The 16210-nt window shown below is 40.3% G+C and overlaps 1 protein-coding gene across 9 annotated transcripts in view; it reads left to right on the top strand.

The window, feature by feature from the left end:
• Positions 1–16210, top strand: part of ARMC9 (armadillo repeat containing 9) — a 57498-nt gene that overhangs the window by 28985 nt on the left and 12303 nt on the right. For 8 of the 9 annotated variants that reach the window (XM_052686885.1, XM_052686886.1, XM_052686887.1 and 5 more), the window contains 8 exons: positions 807–946; positions 1733–1809; positions 3641–3715; positions 4777–4867; positions 6229–6287; positions 10604–10708; positions 11409–11524; positions 14761–14885. In XM_052686885.1, coding sequence (XP_052542845.1) covers positions 807–946; positions 1733–1809; positions 3641–3715; positions 4777–4867; positions 6229–6287; positions 10604–10708; positions 11409–11524; positions 14761–14885 — 788 coding nt within the window. The remainder of the gene's footprint in view (positions 1–806; positions 947–1732; positions 1810–3640; positions 3716–4776; positions 4868–6228; positions 6288–10603; positions 10709–11408; positions 11525–14760; positions 14886–16210) is intronic. The other variant, XR_008207736.1, reaches the window with a different exon arrangement.

Raw genomic sequence — 16210 nt, forward strand, 5'->3', positions numbered from 1 at the left:
CTGACTCAAAATGTCCATTGCAAAAGAAATATCGTGCAAATACTGGAAGATGCATGATGTTGTTCTCATTTATCAAGCAAGTATTACCTAGACTTCTGTTTTCTGGCAATCAGGTGGCATATTCAGCTCCAAATAGCTAATTAAATACAGGAAGGAGTGTTTAGTTCTTGTTTTCAGTCACACTATCTCTAAATTAAAACCGTAAGTTGTGTTGTTTTGTTTCTTTGCTGTTTTTGTTTGTTTGGACTTGCTGAAGAATGAATGCTGCTTTTGGATTTGCTTCATGCAGATCTCCTGTAGATGAAACACAGGTAGATGTGCTTTGTATGAGTTTACGCACTGCTTCCTCATATAGTATCTTATACATAGTTGAGATGAAATAGAATGAATCTTCATACCCTACTGCTTGAAATCATAAGTTAGTTTCAGAGAAAAGGATTTATGCATTAAAGCAGTGTTTGGTAGTACAGATGAGTTTGAGTTTTAGGGCCCAGCAGCATTTTGGTGAAACAATCTACTGAAAATTTCATTACTGAAAGTTTTTAACTTTTTAACAAGTAACACTTCACCGTAGAGAATATTAATGTCAGACACTTGGCATGAGGGACTTTCTTTTTCTTTTCTCAGTGCGGGGTTAGGTGCTCACTTGCTTTCTTGCTTTGCTCTCCTGTAGTTTATATTTTGTTGGCAAGCTAGTTTGTGGCAGGTAGATGGAGTACGATTTTAACGCGCTCATATTAGTTAAATGTATTCAGAAGCTACTTATGTTGTCATTTGTTTTGAGTGTGTGTTGTGTTTCATTCTAGACGTGCCCTGCAGTCAGCAATGATCAAGGATGGGCTCATTTTCTGGCTGGCTGATGTCCTGGCGGATACAGATAGCCTTTCTGATTACACGCTAGAATATTCTGTTGCCTTGTTCATGAATCTTTGTTTGAGGAGTGCAGGTATATTACATTTTGAATTACAGCTTTATTCTAAGAAATAAATAGGGAAGATCCTGAAAGCTTCTATTGGTATTCCTGGATTCTTCCAAGTGACCATAACTAGTAGCAGAAACCCAAATAACCAGTGATATTTGGGTGTCATAACCCGTACTTTTGAGTCCATCTCTTTCTGAAGAATCCTGAACTATGGAGATGAGCTTGACCAAAATCAGTGGAACTCTCCAAGAGTTCATTCCTTTTTTAGATCAGCATGTGAGAACTGCCATTCTTACATTCCAGGTCTGCTTTTCAAAGGGTGCTTGATACTTGTATAAGAGATCTGTTTGTATAAAAGTAAGTCAGAACTGACTTGATCAGTATTGGAAGGAGTTAACCCTGCAGCATGCGGAGTGGAATGCTTGCAGGAAACACTTGGACAGTGCAGAGATTCCACAGAGGAATACAGTGTTATTTTCTATGCCTGAGAGATTTAAAAGAAGCTTAAAATAAATTTCCTCTTAAAAATGAAAGTAAGACAAGGATGAAGAAGTGGCTGCTTGGTATAAGCAAAGTAACACCATTGTCAAATCCCTTTGTGTTGCCTTCTGTCCACGATTACCACTGCATGACTCTGAAGGAACTCCACTGATTTCACTCAGTTATGTTGAGCAACATTTGGAAGGAACAAGGAACAGTATTGCTCCGTGTAAATTAATTATATTTAGTACTGATTTTGAGAGATTATTAAGAAGCTTGCTCTGATCTGTTGGGTTTTTTTAAGCATGCTTATGCTTTCTCCCTTTGCAGGGAAGAAAATGTGTGCAAGGATTGCAGGCCGTGTACTCAAAGTTCTCTCTGATCTTCTTGGCCATGAGAATCAGGAGGTACTGTGTAGTAAACTTGAGGTTAAGGAAAAAGTGAAATGGAAAATTAAAGCTTAGGCATTCAAGAAATGCGTAAAGAAGGAAATCAACTTCATTTATTAATTAAGTTGTTTGACATTGTCCTAAAATTCACAGTGATGTTAATTTGATTTCACTGGACACTGATCTTTCTGGATGTAATTATGTCTTCCTTCAACGCCTGTTGATAGGCAGAAATGAACGTCTCCTCTATTCCTAATTAGCATGCAATCCATGTGCATTTTTGATTGTTGTTTCTGATGCTATTTAAATATCGTATCAAATCCTCTCTGGTTTGAACAATGTGTGGTTCAGGATGTGCAAAGTATTAGGTACAAAGAAACAAAACTGCTACTGGTTTAAGGAATGTTTTAAGCAACTAGTGACTAATATCTTACTGTCTACCATTTTGTTTAACCTGCCACTTCACCATTTTGTGGTTCAGTTTCTTTTCTTTCTCCAGACATGCTTGCATGCGAGTACTAAAATTGATAATTTATGTCTACCTGATGTTTTCAATACATGGTTGATAAAATTATCTTATATAACACATTGCTTTAGCTGTCCCTGCAGAGATGCACTTCTTTTAACCGTGGGGTAGAATTCAAGGAGAAATGCAAACAAAGATTCACTGAAATTGATATCATAAAGTGGCAGAATTTTGAGGAGAATGCTCTGGATTGATTCCTTTACAATAGTACGAGTTGTCTAGGGATGTCTGGTTAAAGCATAGTATGGACTCTGGGTTCTCGTGGCTATATCCAGCAATTGAATCTTGAGGGTTTTTTATCTCTTAAACTGAAAGTAAGTTTCAGTGAAGTGTTAGCTCCAATTTTTACAAATTCGGTAGAGGATGTAGATCAGTTCCTTACTGCTACTGTTTTAATTAGGATGAAACTTGTCATCTTTTCATCTTGTCATGCTTTTATTGAACTGTTTCACTGGTATCTTAGAATGACCTTGACATTTCTCTTCAAAAGTGCATTTTTATGGCATAGTTTGCATCAGTGCAGCTGACGGAAGGTTTGTGCTTGCGGTTGATGGTACCAAGGCAGTGTTCTTGGATGCCTGCAGAGCTTTTAGAGAAGCTGTGGGATCCTTGTGTAAATCCCATCACTTGTCTTCCTTCACTTCCTCTGCTCACAGCCCAGCTCACTTATGCCTTCTTTCAAGGTATAAGCAGAGGATGACTGAAGATCTTAGTGCTCCAGCAGTAAGTGGCACAGATGGTCACATAAGTGCCAGTACAACTGGTTAGTCAGATCTGCTGGTTTTCACTATCCATATTACCAAGTACTTTTGCTGCTGCTGAGGGACAGTAATAGGCAGCACGGGACGATGTTCTGTGCTGCTACAACTTTTATCGTTCTGCTTAAGGCTACAGCATGTGAAGCCTGTCTGCATTTGTGCTGACACAGTCTTGTCCCAGTTTTTTGTCCTTTCCTATTTTTTTTGGACTGTCACAAGTGCTTGTCAGAAACTGACTCTTTTCCTGCTTTCCTCTTTTTTTTTTTTTCCCCTTGGTGGCCGTGCACTGGGTCAATTTGCAAGAATACATTTTCAAAAAAAGAGGAGAGAAAGTCAAAACACAGTAGTACTGTTTTAAATAAATTGTAGCACAGTGTACTTGTGTCCTATAAAGAAAATCACTGCTTACCATGTGGGAATTTTTACAAATGTAGGCTAGCTTGATTAAACTCTCTAAACATAGTTATTCTGCTCCTTCACTCCTAAATTTTGGTTGTAGACTACTTGTCTGAATGTCAGAGTTTTTCTTAGTGATCGACCACTGGCCAATATTTCTTCTTCTTAGATACAACCATACGTGAATGGAGCACTCTACAGCATTCTCGCTATCCCTTCGGTCCGAGAAGAAGCCAGAGCGATGGTGAGCAGTACTTTGTATAGCACAAAGGTCAACTCATATGCTGAAGATGGCACACATATGGGTACAGGTCAGGTGGTGTGTGGCAGGATTGTGAGGTAGGAAGCATGGTATTTTGAGAAGGACGTCCACAGGAGGCCCTCCACCTTTATATGCAAGCAGGTATAAACAGATTGAACATTTTTGCCATATTTGCTGATCTTTTGCTGATCTGGTGAAGTCCCAGTAGTGCAAAGGATTCTTTCTAGATCATGAGTTGGAGGTGTTATTTTTGAAGTGCTGTCCATATAGCATTTTGTAGACTGAATGTGGCCCTGATGCTTTTGTTTGACCTTCTGTTTCCTGCCCTCAGTAAACTTATTCTGCACCAGCAAACAAGCCAGTAAGGGTACAAGTTCCTCTTGCTACTGTTTTCCTGCCTGGTGTAGACATGGTTGGCTGGGGAGAGCTCGTGGAAGGTTTTCAGAGAACTTGGAATTGAAAGTTAGTCTAATGGTAACAAACATGCTTTGATTGGAGCTGGAGGAAACTGTTCCTTCCTTTATACCTTAAGAGCAGATCTAGTGAGTTATACAGACATAACTGCTGTTAGATGTTTTACTTAGGAGAGCACAGGGCACTGGATGTCATCTTCCATGATTGAAGACACAACATCAAGCCTGTAAGGTCCACTAAGGAAGAAAATGAGTTTAGGAGAAGTCTGAAGATTGTCTTGCTTTTGATTTTTCCTTCTCTGAACTTCACACAGTTGTCTGTGAATGCAAATTTGCCCTTTTCTGTTGACTGCTGTGTTGACAACTGAGTTGAGAAGGCAGAAGTAACAGATCTGTTAAAAATGGCTCTTCATCACAAATACTTGCACATTTAAATCTAGAAGCAGTCCAGACAGTGCATTTCTTTTCTTTTGGAAGTGTATGGACAAAAAGGAATGCTTAGAGCAGAGCACAGTGGTTTGTTTCACATTGCCTGTGTTTTTCCCATCAAAACGATGACATTTTAGCTGACAGATCTGTCACTGTGGTCATGTGAAATACTAATCTTGCAGTGTTTTCCACTTCGTCCAGGGAATGGAAGAAATTCTACGCTGCTTTCTCAAGGAAGGAAATGCAGAGATGATCCGACAGATTGAATTTATTATCAAGCAGCTCTATTCAGGTCAGACGAACAAATGCAGCTATCTGAGCTGTAAATCTTCACAAAGCCATAAGTAGGCTCATGTTTTTATTTGGCATTGAAACTCCCACAGAGTGACAATAATGTGATGGTCTGAGAGAGGGTGAATAGTGGATGTCAGGATTTGATATGTTTTAAAGCTGACTTTTGTGTTAAGAATATAAAGAAGGCTGCGTAGGTCTCAATCCTGGAGTTTGGGAACTGTAAACAAAATGACCTTGGCTGTTTTCTTTCATACCAGTGGCCTCCTAGAGACCTCTGGAGACAGGTGTGAGCTGAAAATATGCAGGTGATACAATTTGTAAAGTGGAGTTTAGTAACTGTGTCTCTGCCTGTCCCTCACTTTGTAGAGGAGTGGAGCCCTGCATTCCCAAGTGGCTCTGAGCAGGGGGCTGAGACCCTCCATTTTGGAGAGCGTGTTGGCTGGTTGCAGGAGTCACAGGGGCTGTGGTAATACAAAGTGTGAGAAGGTGGAACGTTTGTTTTGCTTTCTGTTTCCTGTGTCCAACAGGGAGGCAGAGGAAGGAGAAAGCAAATAATGAAAAAGAGATGAATTCTGATGAAGTTTTTCTGTACAGTGAAAGTAGAACAAATCTGACTGCTTTCTTCTAGAAAAAGACAGCGTATCTTTGGTTCCTCTGCAAAGGAACAAATAGAATATTTAAGCACCATGTTGCTACTGTGCAATATTTGTTCACCAAAGTTACACAATCACTCCTCTCCTACCTGTGAGAATGGCATTTTTATAAAGGGCATGTCAGATAGATTGGTGAGTGAAAGTTGAGTATAAACGTTTGCAGGATAAGCCTGGGTGCTTTTTACTAAGAAGTCTGTTTGTCCACATAATCGTTGGCATTTAACAATGTCATTGATGGTTTTCTGTTTGTTGCTGTTGATTTGCTTTTACGTTGGCTTTTTTGTTCTGTGTTCCTCTGTATTGCACAAAAGTTACAGTAAGTAATTCTACACAAGTCTGTATTTTTATTTGTAAACAGTGCAGTAATTAGGTGTTTGTAAAGAGAAGTGGAATCTTTCATTGAGAACTTTGCAAGTGAACACTTTGATTCACACATCTCACCAGAAAATATGCTGGGGCACTGTGGTGAGATCTGTGAGAAAAGTACCATTCCGGAGTGTTTCTATTTCTGCATTTTTTTCCTGGATAAAAATTGATTTCTAGCTTGCTTTACAGGGGCAAACAATTCCAATAGATGTCCTGAAAAAAATGGCACATCTGTATGAGAAGCAAGCTGAATCATATTGCTCCAAAAGAGAGACGAGAATTAGAGATTCTGTCAAGCTGGATGTGTGCTCTTACACAGTTTCATTTTTCTTCTTACTAGAAGAGCCACTAAACGACAATATTGTGTCTGATGATGAAGAGGAAGAAGAGGACGAGGAGGTAAGTCATGAAGGCCCTCTGAAACCTTTTAGAGAAATCCTTCATCCTCTAGACAGAAGGAATTCTTATCAGTAAGCCAGGTCTTGTTTATTCTATTGAGTTGGGTTTTTTTGTTTATTTTGTTTTGTTGAAGTCCTGTTTAATCTCCAGAATACAATAAACAAGAAAATTAATAAACTTTTTTTAAGGTATCCTCATCTGTTTAATGTGTGGCAACTTCTTTTGGCACTCAGAAATTTTGAGATATGTGCAGTAAGTTGTGTGTTGTGAGGGAAAACCATAATTCCACATCTGCAAAGAAGTGCTATAAAGAGGGAAAAAATGAAGATAGGAAGTATCAGAAATGATACAATAGAGAAAACTACTTGGCTGTATATTTCCAAGTCTATGTTAAACACTTTTTATATTGATGATTTTACTTCAGCACTTTTTAAAGAAGCCGCCTGCACAGAGTAACAGGATCCCAGGTTTGGAAGCATGCAGTGTGTTTGGTTATTTCATGATCCCATAGCAAGGAGGCCAGGCTGCATTACCTACAATTGCTACATTGCTGTAAGTGCATGGGAAGGAGGATTTGAAAAAGTGCTGCATGGGCAGCTACACTGGGAGCTGTATGGGAATGAAGTCTACTATATGGCACTTCTCAAGAAGTCTTTCATGAGAGCCTTGGAATACTGTTTGAACTATATGTATTCACACCAAGGAAGTCAATGACATTGAGAGCTAGTGATATCTACTAGACAGTCTTGTATTATAAATATCAGTGGGGAGCAATTTTACTGGAAACTGAGTTTACAGACAGTGAGTTTTTGGGCTGGACGGACTAAGAGTTAAAGTCCTGCAGAATTCAGCCAGCCTGTTGTGTCAGTGTTTGCTAACTTGTTGCACATAAATGCTAACCAACAGCGACAACCCTGTTACACTTCGAAAATTGCCCTGCTGCTGCAGGTTGTTGAGCATTTTTCAAACGTACTTTGAACCCGTTACATTGTGAAAACAGAGAAAAATGTAAATATGTTGTAAAAGGTGTGGTGTGCTCACAGCCAGCACTGAGCGTAGCGCTTTGCTGGATCCACCATGTCCAGGAAAGCCTTGTAATCTTTTTTTCCTTTTGTTATTGTTTTTTGTATCGTTTAGCTTTGTTCTTGTGATGCCTTCCCCTGATTTTGGAGCTATGTGGCACTTCTAGGTTTAGGAGATTTTAGTTTAGTCAGTTATCTCTCTTCTCCTGAATGGGTTCTGTAAACTGTGCTATGCTTTTTCTAATCAGATTGTTGTAATTGTTTCACCTCCTGCTGCTCTGAAGTGAGTTTTTCAGTAACCTGTTCTTCCCATTCCTCCAACTCATAATCGGTGCTTGATGTGCAGGTGGTCATTCTAGGAATTCATATTAGAACTTCCTTTCTTTCATTACCCTGCTTAGCATCTTTCAACTGGCATTCCAAGGCTTTGAGTGTCTTCGGTGTTTTGCAAGGATCCAAGGTTGTGATATTTTCCCTTGAATGCTGGTACACGTATTTGAAGGTTACTGTTGTGAAAGCATAGAGATAAGGAGGCCCTTCGTGAAAGCAGTGGCTTTGGATTGTATGGTAGTATTGCATGTTTTCACTGACGATTGATTTTTCTGCTGCTCTTGGGAATGAAAAGATTTCTCCTATTCAGTTGTGTCCCCCGGACAAGTTGCTGCTCACCGTCCCAGCCAAGGCTCTAGGTCAAATCAATTTGAGACGTGTTCTTACCACCATCATGTGATTACAACAGGCCTCGGTCACTCCTTGTTTTACTCAAAAAATAACAATAGGCTTTTGAAACAAAGTGCCTGATTTCGGTTTTGCCTTAGCTTTGCTATTATGTTCAAAGAATTCAGATTCAGGCAGTTCTACAACTACCACCAATGTAATGTTGATTGTGGCGAGTTTACAATCCTTATTGCTGCTGGGAGCTGTAGTTCTGTTCTGTCACATGTAGGCCTGCTTTGTTAGTCTCTATACACAGAAAACACAGTCTGCAAACAGTGTGACAGCAAAAGGATATATGAAACTCATAATGTTGTTGTGTTCTTAACGAAGCAAAGGAAGGTTTGTTGTCTCACTGCCTCAATGCTTGAGGCCCTTTTGTATTTTGGAAATGCTGAGAGTTATTGTTCTTTGGGGCCCTGTGATAGCATCTGGTATTGTGATCTGACAGCAGAAAGTTTTGGAAGGCTTTGGCAGAAGTCTTGTCTTGATGTAATGCTTAAAAGCTACTGCAGACGTGTGTCGGTATACGGCCATATATTGTCAATTTATGACATGCATTCAGATGACCTGCTGGTACGCTGCTGATTTGCTCAGCGCCAATTTTCACTCCCTCAAAACTTAAGAAACAACAAAGTGAGTCTTTTATCTGATTTTTACCTTCTCTTTTATTGTTTCCAAGAGCATGCAAAGTGTCTCCATGCTGTTGCTATTACCTTTCCTGGTTTCTTGTGTTGCTGTTTTTGTTTGTTTCACTTTTGCCTGTGTCTAATTTAGAGTTGTTCAATTCTTTTGGCTTTGAACAGATCTTGTGGTAATAACTGGTTTCTCCAGGCCCCATAAATCATTCGTTAGAGATGCAGCTGAGAGACATGACCATTCATAGCTACAGAGGGTCTGATACGAAAATGGTGGGGGAAAAGAAAATCTAGCCAGCCCTTTTCATCACTGCCACCACCTCCCCCCCCAAAAAATGCAAAACAAAAAAGCAAAGAACCCATTGATATGCAACTGAAATTGGACTGCTTTTTTTTTTTTTAAATAAAGAGTATTAATTTTTTTTCATCATGTGCTTATTAACATTAGTGTTACTTAGTGAAAAATAATTAACACAAAACTTTCCCTAAACACTTGGATGTTTGCTCTACAACTTGAATCTCATCACAGTACTTGTGGGATTGATTCCATCGTGTTATTTGATGTTTGGACTCGATGATCTTAGAGGTTGTCTCCAACCTTAACAATTCTATGATTATGATAAAGGGCTTTGCTTCCAGTGTGTGTTGCAGCAGTGAACAGGGCACCAGTTGTGTTTTAGCAGCAATGGAGGCATGGTACATCTGTCAAAGCTTTTCTTCCAAGCAGGGAGCCAGAGGAGGAGCATGTTCAGGCTCAGTTACCTGGTGTGTTATATAACATCAGGGAGCAAGACTGGCAGGGAGATCCTTCCCAGGAACCAGAACTCAGAGTTCTCCAGGTGACAAAACGTGTCACCCAGCACAGTGGGTGAGGTGGGACCTGGGGACACCGAGCTGACCAGTGAAGCAAAGTTAGATACAGCATGCAGGAAAAAGCTTGATGAAAGATCGGGGTGATGGTCTGTCTTTTCTGCATAATGAGCAAGAGTTCTGTCAAATATTCTTTTGCTGTTGATGCTGCCTTGTCATACTGTGTAAAAAAAAAAAAAAAAAAAAACCCTCCCAGCAAACGATTTCTAAAGCCAGTCTTTGTAACTCTTTTTTTGTCTTAAGCACAGCATATGTGCTGTCTTTCTGTTTTGTTTGATACAGATGGTTGTTGGACAATTTACAGGTGTTTATCTGTGTTTTTTTTCATGATCTGGCTTATTTCCCACACCTACCAACTTCCAAGCTGATTGTAGCATATCTTTCCTTGGGAGAGGAAGGCAGATGGAACATTTCCCTGAGGTCCTGTACAACCTTATCTTAACAGTCCAGTGTCTCAGTAGTGCTTACAAAAAACTTTAATTTGTATATGGAAAATAATTATAGTGGGGGGAGGGGGGAAGGGAAGCCTCCAATGTGGCTGAGAAACAGCATTAGGTTACATTTTTCAGTCTGTACTGCATAACTAAAATTGGTTGTATGGGTAGATCTGTAAAAACTACAACTACAAACTTCATAGCAGCTGCTTGTTAGGGATGGAGCATTGCATCTCTTCAGACTAGCATGGGGTGTCCTGCAACAGTGCTAAGTACTGAGATTTTCTTGAGCCCTTCTTAGGTCAAGGAATAATTATTTGAGGCTGGAAATTTGAAGGATGACAACTTTGAAGTGCAAACTGTGCTTTCTGCTGAATAATTTTTGGAGGAAGGCGTTGATCTTTCTTCTCTCAAGACTCTCTAGTTTCTGATTATATTAAAAGCTCAGTTGAGCTTGTATCTGGGTGTCTGCCTTTTTGGTAGAAATTAGCTGTACATTATAATTCACGTGTGCAGCACTGACAGTCATTTATCTGGAAAGTACATATCATCTCAGTGACTACTGAAGTGAGAAGTAAATTTGAAATGAAAACTTCCTCGGAACCTGTGCTCAGATAACCTGCGTGTTGCTGTTGCAGGAGGACCATGACATCATGGAGGCTGACCTGGACAAAGATGAGGTTTTACAGCCTCAACTGGGAGAGCTTACAGGAGAGAAGCTGTTGACAACTGAATACTTGGGAGTAAGTACTGCTTTCCATGATCTGTAACAAGTGAACTTGCTGGATTAAGTGTTTAATTTCAGAACTTTCATTGCCTTCTAAGATCATTCTGTCTTCAATTTGTTATTTTAAAGGATAGGTTCTACCTGCATAGCAGTCCACACCTTTCACCCTTTTTCTTAGCTGTAGATCAGAAGTAGCGTAAGTTTGAGAACAGCAGTTGCCCCTTCATGAGGTGGTCAGGCTGCAGCTTAATAAGAAACTGAAGGCAGCCTTGGGGTTCTGGTGCTAGGTCAGTGATTGTGACACACAAAGAGAAATGCTGAGCAAGTTAATGCTGGAATATTGCTGGTCTGAAGATTAATTATTCAGGCTTTATGTCAGATCGAGTATTGTATGTCTTACCTCAAGCATCAAAAAGCCATTAAGTAAAAAAGCTTGAAGTTGGCATGAATGTCATTTGTTATGCTGCGACAAGTTTAAGTGTGACTGCCTTCTGGATCTCAGAGTCCACAGTCTGGTTGTGGTGGTGATGGAGATGACCTGAGATAAGATGTCATGGAACAGCCCGTAGTGATCACTGGGAGTTGTATGTTGTGGCACTGAATCACAACTGATCTTCCAATGTCGTATTTCTATAGAATGTCTTCAGTGGCTCCATTTACCTTTATTCCCACTGTCTTCTCTTTGTTTTTCCATTTCTTTATTACCTTTGTCTCAGATAATGACTCATACTCCAAAGACCAAGAGGAAGCTGTTTTCTGGTGTCCATCAGAGTATAGATGAACCTCTCCAGAGACCTGTGACACCAGGTTATCACAGAAATTTATACCCAACGTAAGTTGAAACACATGAGGCAAAGTTGAATTTTTTTTGAAAGCATCTTAAAAAACAAACAAATGCTTCCTACTTCCAGATAAATAAAATCTCCATACTTGAAAGTGCACTGCCATTGTCATTCTTTAAAGATCAGAACAGAATGGAGAATGCTGCAGGCAGGCAGAGAAACATCCGTTGGCTGACGTCACATAATTTAACAAGTTGAACAAATGTTTACTGATCGGTTTGATTTGAAGTTGCATTATATTCCTTGTGTTCATAATCCTTTCTTTTTCTTGCAGTGTGTTCTGTTTGTAGCTTGTATGGGGCGTGTAAAACTTGGGATTGGCTTGGGATTCTATCAGCTCGGTATTCTGAAGACTGTCCCATGTCATTCCTCTGCTGCTTTCTGCTTCCATGTTCATATTTTCAAGTTTTTAAAATACATTTCTTCCACATTTTAAGGTGGAAGGTCCATTCAGACAACAGAGGACTGACATAGGCAGTAGTTGTGTGTATAGCTGAATCTGACCTGAGCTTAATGTTGTGGATGGGGAGTGATTCCAACTTTATCCTGCCTGTGTCCATTTCCACCACTGTTTTGCACTGGCATTTGAACAAGCAAGTGAACTGACTTGGAGCCCTCCTGATTCACCAGAAACACTTCTTTTCAACTGTTATGTTTTTGTGGGGTTTTGTTTTTGGCAGCAGTACAATTCATGTGGGATTATATTGATTTATGTCACTATAGTATCAGTATGAACAAGTATAGCATATGAGATCTGGGGATGAAAAAAGGTCAGGAAACATCTAAAAAAAAAATTAGGGAAGGTGAATGAAACACACACTTCTAAGGCAGAAAGAAAAGCTTTGGCTTTTGCAGAGCAGAATTTGTCCTGCGCAGTCTTGAGTTTTTATTTTTATTTTTTCTGACTGCTAGCCTGGAAAGAGTGACCTCTGTTTGAGCATGGAGCCTACTTCTGCCTGCTGTAACCTGGATGCCAATTTGGAGTTTGCATCATTTCTCACGGTCATCAGCTTTTGCACCATTTCAATGTCCAGAGCTTTTGCAAGCCCTCTCCCTCTTCCTGTATATTAAGAGAGTGTGTGTGAAGAAAACACCATCTAATTTATACAAACTTGTATTAGTAGCATAGAGATTAGATAATGTTTTGCACGACTGCAGAAAAAAAGAACTGCATGCCTTAGAAGTCTGAACTGGCTAATGCATGATTAAATACACAGTGCCACATCATCGTAGGGTCTGTGTTCAGAGTCTCACTTCCCCTGCATGGTGTTTTTCCCATAGTGGACTAGAAGATCTGGACTCATACTGCTCATACTCAACAGCACCAGCTGTTAGGTAGCCCTGCTTAGCATTTTGTATATTAAGAAAGTATTAGAAAGTATTTTTCAAGAGTAAGTCTTAATTACTACTGGAGTGTCTCGAGCTTTCCATTCCTGCTTTAGAAGTGGAAAGGAAAACTAGCACGTGAAGATGAAGTGACTTTCCAAAGGGAAAAAACAGGTCAAATCAGGGGAAATAGTTTTTATTTCCTGGTGCGATGTAATGCATTACAATTAAAGTGTCAGGAATGTTCTCTATGATCAAATTGATCAAATGATCAAATGCCTCTTTTTTTTTTGCACCATCTACCTGGGTAACGTGTTTGCTTAACAGAATCCTGGGATTACCCAAGTGATGCCAGTGTTGTTGTTTTATCAAAGCATGAACCTCCTTCTGAACGCCTCCCCAGCCTCTGTAATGCAGCTTCAGGTCACTGCTAGATGCAGAATAAAGCCACCTTTTTACACATCTGTGTGCAAGAAAAAGGCAGTGAATGAGCATGCTTGAACTAGATTTTGTTCGGTAATTGATGCACTTTGGTGGCTTTATGCCTTTCTAATTCTAATAAGAATTGACTCACTAGAATGAGAAATCCTCTAGTAGGAAGCGTTGCAAGAGCAAGACAATGCAAGTAGTGAAATCTTATCTGCTTTAATTTGAAAGCAATATCTGAAGTGGATGTATTTCATATTTTAAATGGTTCAGATGGCTCACATTCCCATCAGATGAAATAATATGAGAAGTGTCACTTCCTACTTTCTTGTGTAGCATATTTACTTAGGAGCAACTCGGGGCAATTTGAATTACCTGAGATGTTTGCAGAAAAAATTTGCAAGACTTGATGCAACGTATTCCATCTTTAAAACATGATGAAAGAGAATGCTGTTAATGAGATGCTATAATGCATCTCTGAGTTGTTGGTTCAGGAGTCAAAAAAGAAGAGGGGGATTTCTGGTGCTGAATAGGAGTATTCACACAGAAAATCAATACAGAGGAGCTACTGCACAAGGAGCTGATATTCCATGCTGTTTTTTCTCTGACTTCCCAGCACAGACAAGTCTCTGGTTAATTCAGATGAATTGTCATGGGATCCCTGTACGGACAAGCTCTTGCTTTATGGGGAGCCAGGAAATACTGCAAGGCTGCTTTTTTTCCTTTCCCTTCTCTCCAAAGCCTCACTGCTGAGATCACTGGAGGGGGGCTGAGCTACTTAATATTCTGCTAGCTGTTTCCTTAGAAACTGGTTTAGCTGAGAAATCACTAACTGCCTCCTTGGAATGTTCCCTTTCTAACTAGAAATGTAGCTTAATTGCCTTAACCTGCTATTGGACAGGGAAACTTTCTGCGTCTGCCCGTTTTTTTTTTTCATGGTTTGCACACCCTTCTCACTTCTCCTGGGTTTTATTGCTTATTAACAAGCCATCTCATTCCTTTTCTCATCTTCAGCTCATTGACCCACCTAACTTGGGAAATCTACGGTTCTACATCCTACCTCCTTTAAATGAGTGCTGTGTATTGCTCTCTATAGAGTGAAATCCTTGTCATAATCAGGAGCAAAACTTAAATGCATGAAAAAGCTGAGAACTAGAGACCTCACAGGCCCACTGCTGTAGTATTTTTCTTTAAGTGTCATGCTGGTATTTTGGGTCTTCAGACTGTAAGGAGGTACAGTTTCCTTTCCTTGGCTCTTCCTTGCTGTAGGAAAAAATGTTCCTTCCAAATACGTCCAACGTCAGCTGGTCTGGGGAAGCTACAGTTGTGCAGTTAAATTATGGCCTTGGCACTAGTTTGCTGTATGAAAAATACAGATTTTAATTTCTTCTATTACAGGCAGTTTGAAGAAAATCAAACTTCTGCTCAGGTAACTGCAAATATTCACCGGCCTGCCTTTTCCTTTCTCCTCCAGGCCAGAAAACGATTCCATTTCTTATCACGATAGAGATGAAAATTCCCAGTCTCTGCTGAGCGGTTCTCCTCCTGTCTGTGCCGGGAGCAGCTCTGGCATTGCTGACCTCTGCGCTTCCTCTTCATGTAAGGAAGTTGTTGGTGTCTGTCTTGACTGGGGCAAGCATTTGGGACCCAACGTGTTCTGTAGATTTTTGAATTATTATTTTCAACGTAGCCTTGGAGCATGCCCTCTGTTTGGGGCAGCCTGCGTGATCCTGGGACCACATTCAGCTCCAGCTGAATGAACAGCTGCAGAAAGTGCTGTGCGCCCAGCAGACACTAATAGTCTCCATTGCCTCGCTCCATCTCCCTTCCTGTGGAAGGGTCAGGGATCATACCCAGGGCTTCCGACATGCTAAGTGGATTTTCTTTCACTCCATGACGTTCTCTGCCTAGGGAAAGAGCCGCAGCCCAGACACAGTGCACTTCCCAACAGGCAGAGCCACTTACTTGATCAAATACAGCCTTGTTTAGATCTAAATGAATTACTGTGTGCTGGCACCTGCAGGCTCCATTGGCCAGACCCCTGTATAAAAGTCAAGGCAGCTGCAGTTATCTACTTCATTTTGCAACTGCTACCATAAAAGCTTGTGGAGGATGGGAAGCTCTGTGCTGTGTAGCTGCTTTGTGGGTGATGCTGCTAAAGATTCTGTCCTTGCAACTTGCACTGAAATCAGCGCACGCTCATCTGGACGTGAGAGCTCAGAAACATGTGATGGAGTTTAAGAGGTTATAGGCTTCTGAAATACTTCTGATCTAATATCCACAGAGTCGTGCAACTTTTGATGTAACTGTTCCGACCTGTTTGCAGGGATTCATTGTCGTTTCCAATTAGAGTTTTAAGGCAAAATGTTCTGCAAACTTAAATAAAGGATGTTGCAGCACGTCTAGTACAGAATTACCAATAAGCTGAGACAAAAGCCTGCCTTTACTTTCCTGAAAAATATGCTTTGAAGCAGTCAAGAAATAACAAAGCTTTTTTCTCTCCCTTCTTGTTTTTTGAATTTCCTAGAGGAAATGAAAAGGATTCTCAGAAAAGTAACCAAGGTCTTGCAGACAGGAATCCATTTGCATAATGCCTAGAGCTGATAAATATAACATGCTGAAAGGCCATGATAGAAGCAGATGAAGCTCCTGCTTGAGCTGGGCACTTGGGTTCTTGCTATTGTGCAGGAGTGAGAGCTGCTGTCCTTGAGCCTTGCTATATGCAGTAGCATGCTGAGTGTAGCTAAGCCTGCTCTACAGGGAAGTCAGAAGGAAAAGAAATCGAGTTGTACATATGCTCTGTAAAGGAAATTAAGCAAAGCAGGTATAAAATGTGCTGCTAGTTGCTGTTTTAAAGCGTGTTGTAGATTCGGCTCTCCTTTGGATGCTATTTCCAAGGCATTATGCAGCCACCAGGAGCCAGT

Source organism: Tympanuchus pallidicinctus, unplaced genomic scaffold, assembly GCF_026119805.1.
Source record: "Tympanuchus pallidicinctus isolate F22 unplaced genomic scaffold, pur_lepc_1.0 scaffold22, whole genome shotgun sequence".
In the NCBI taxonomy this organism is placed as follows: Eukaryota; Metazoa; Chordata; class Aves; order Galliformes; family Phasianidae; genus Tympanuchus; species Tympanuchus pallidicinctus.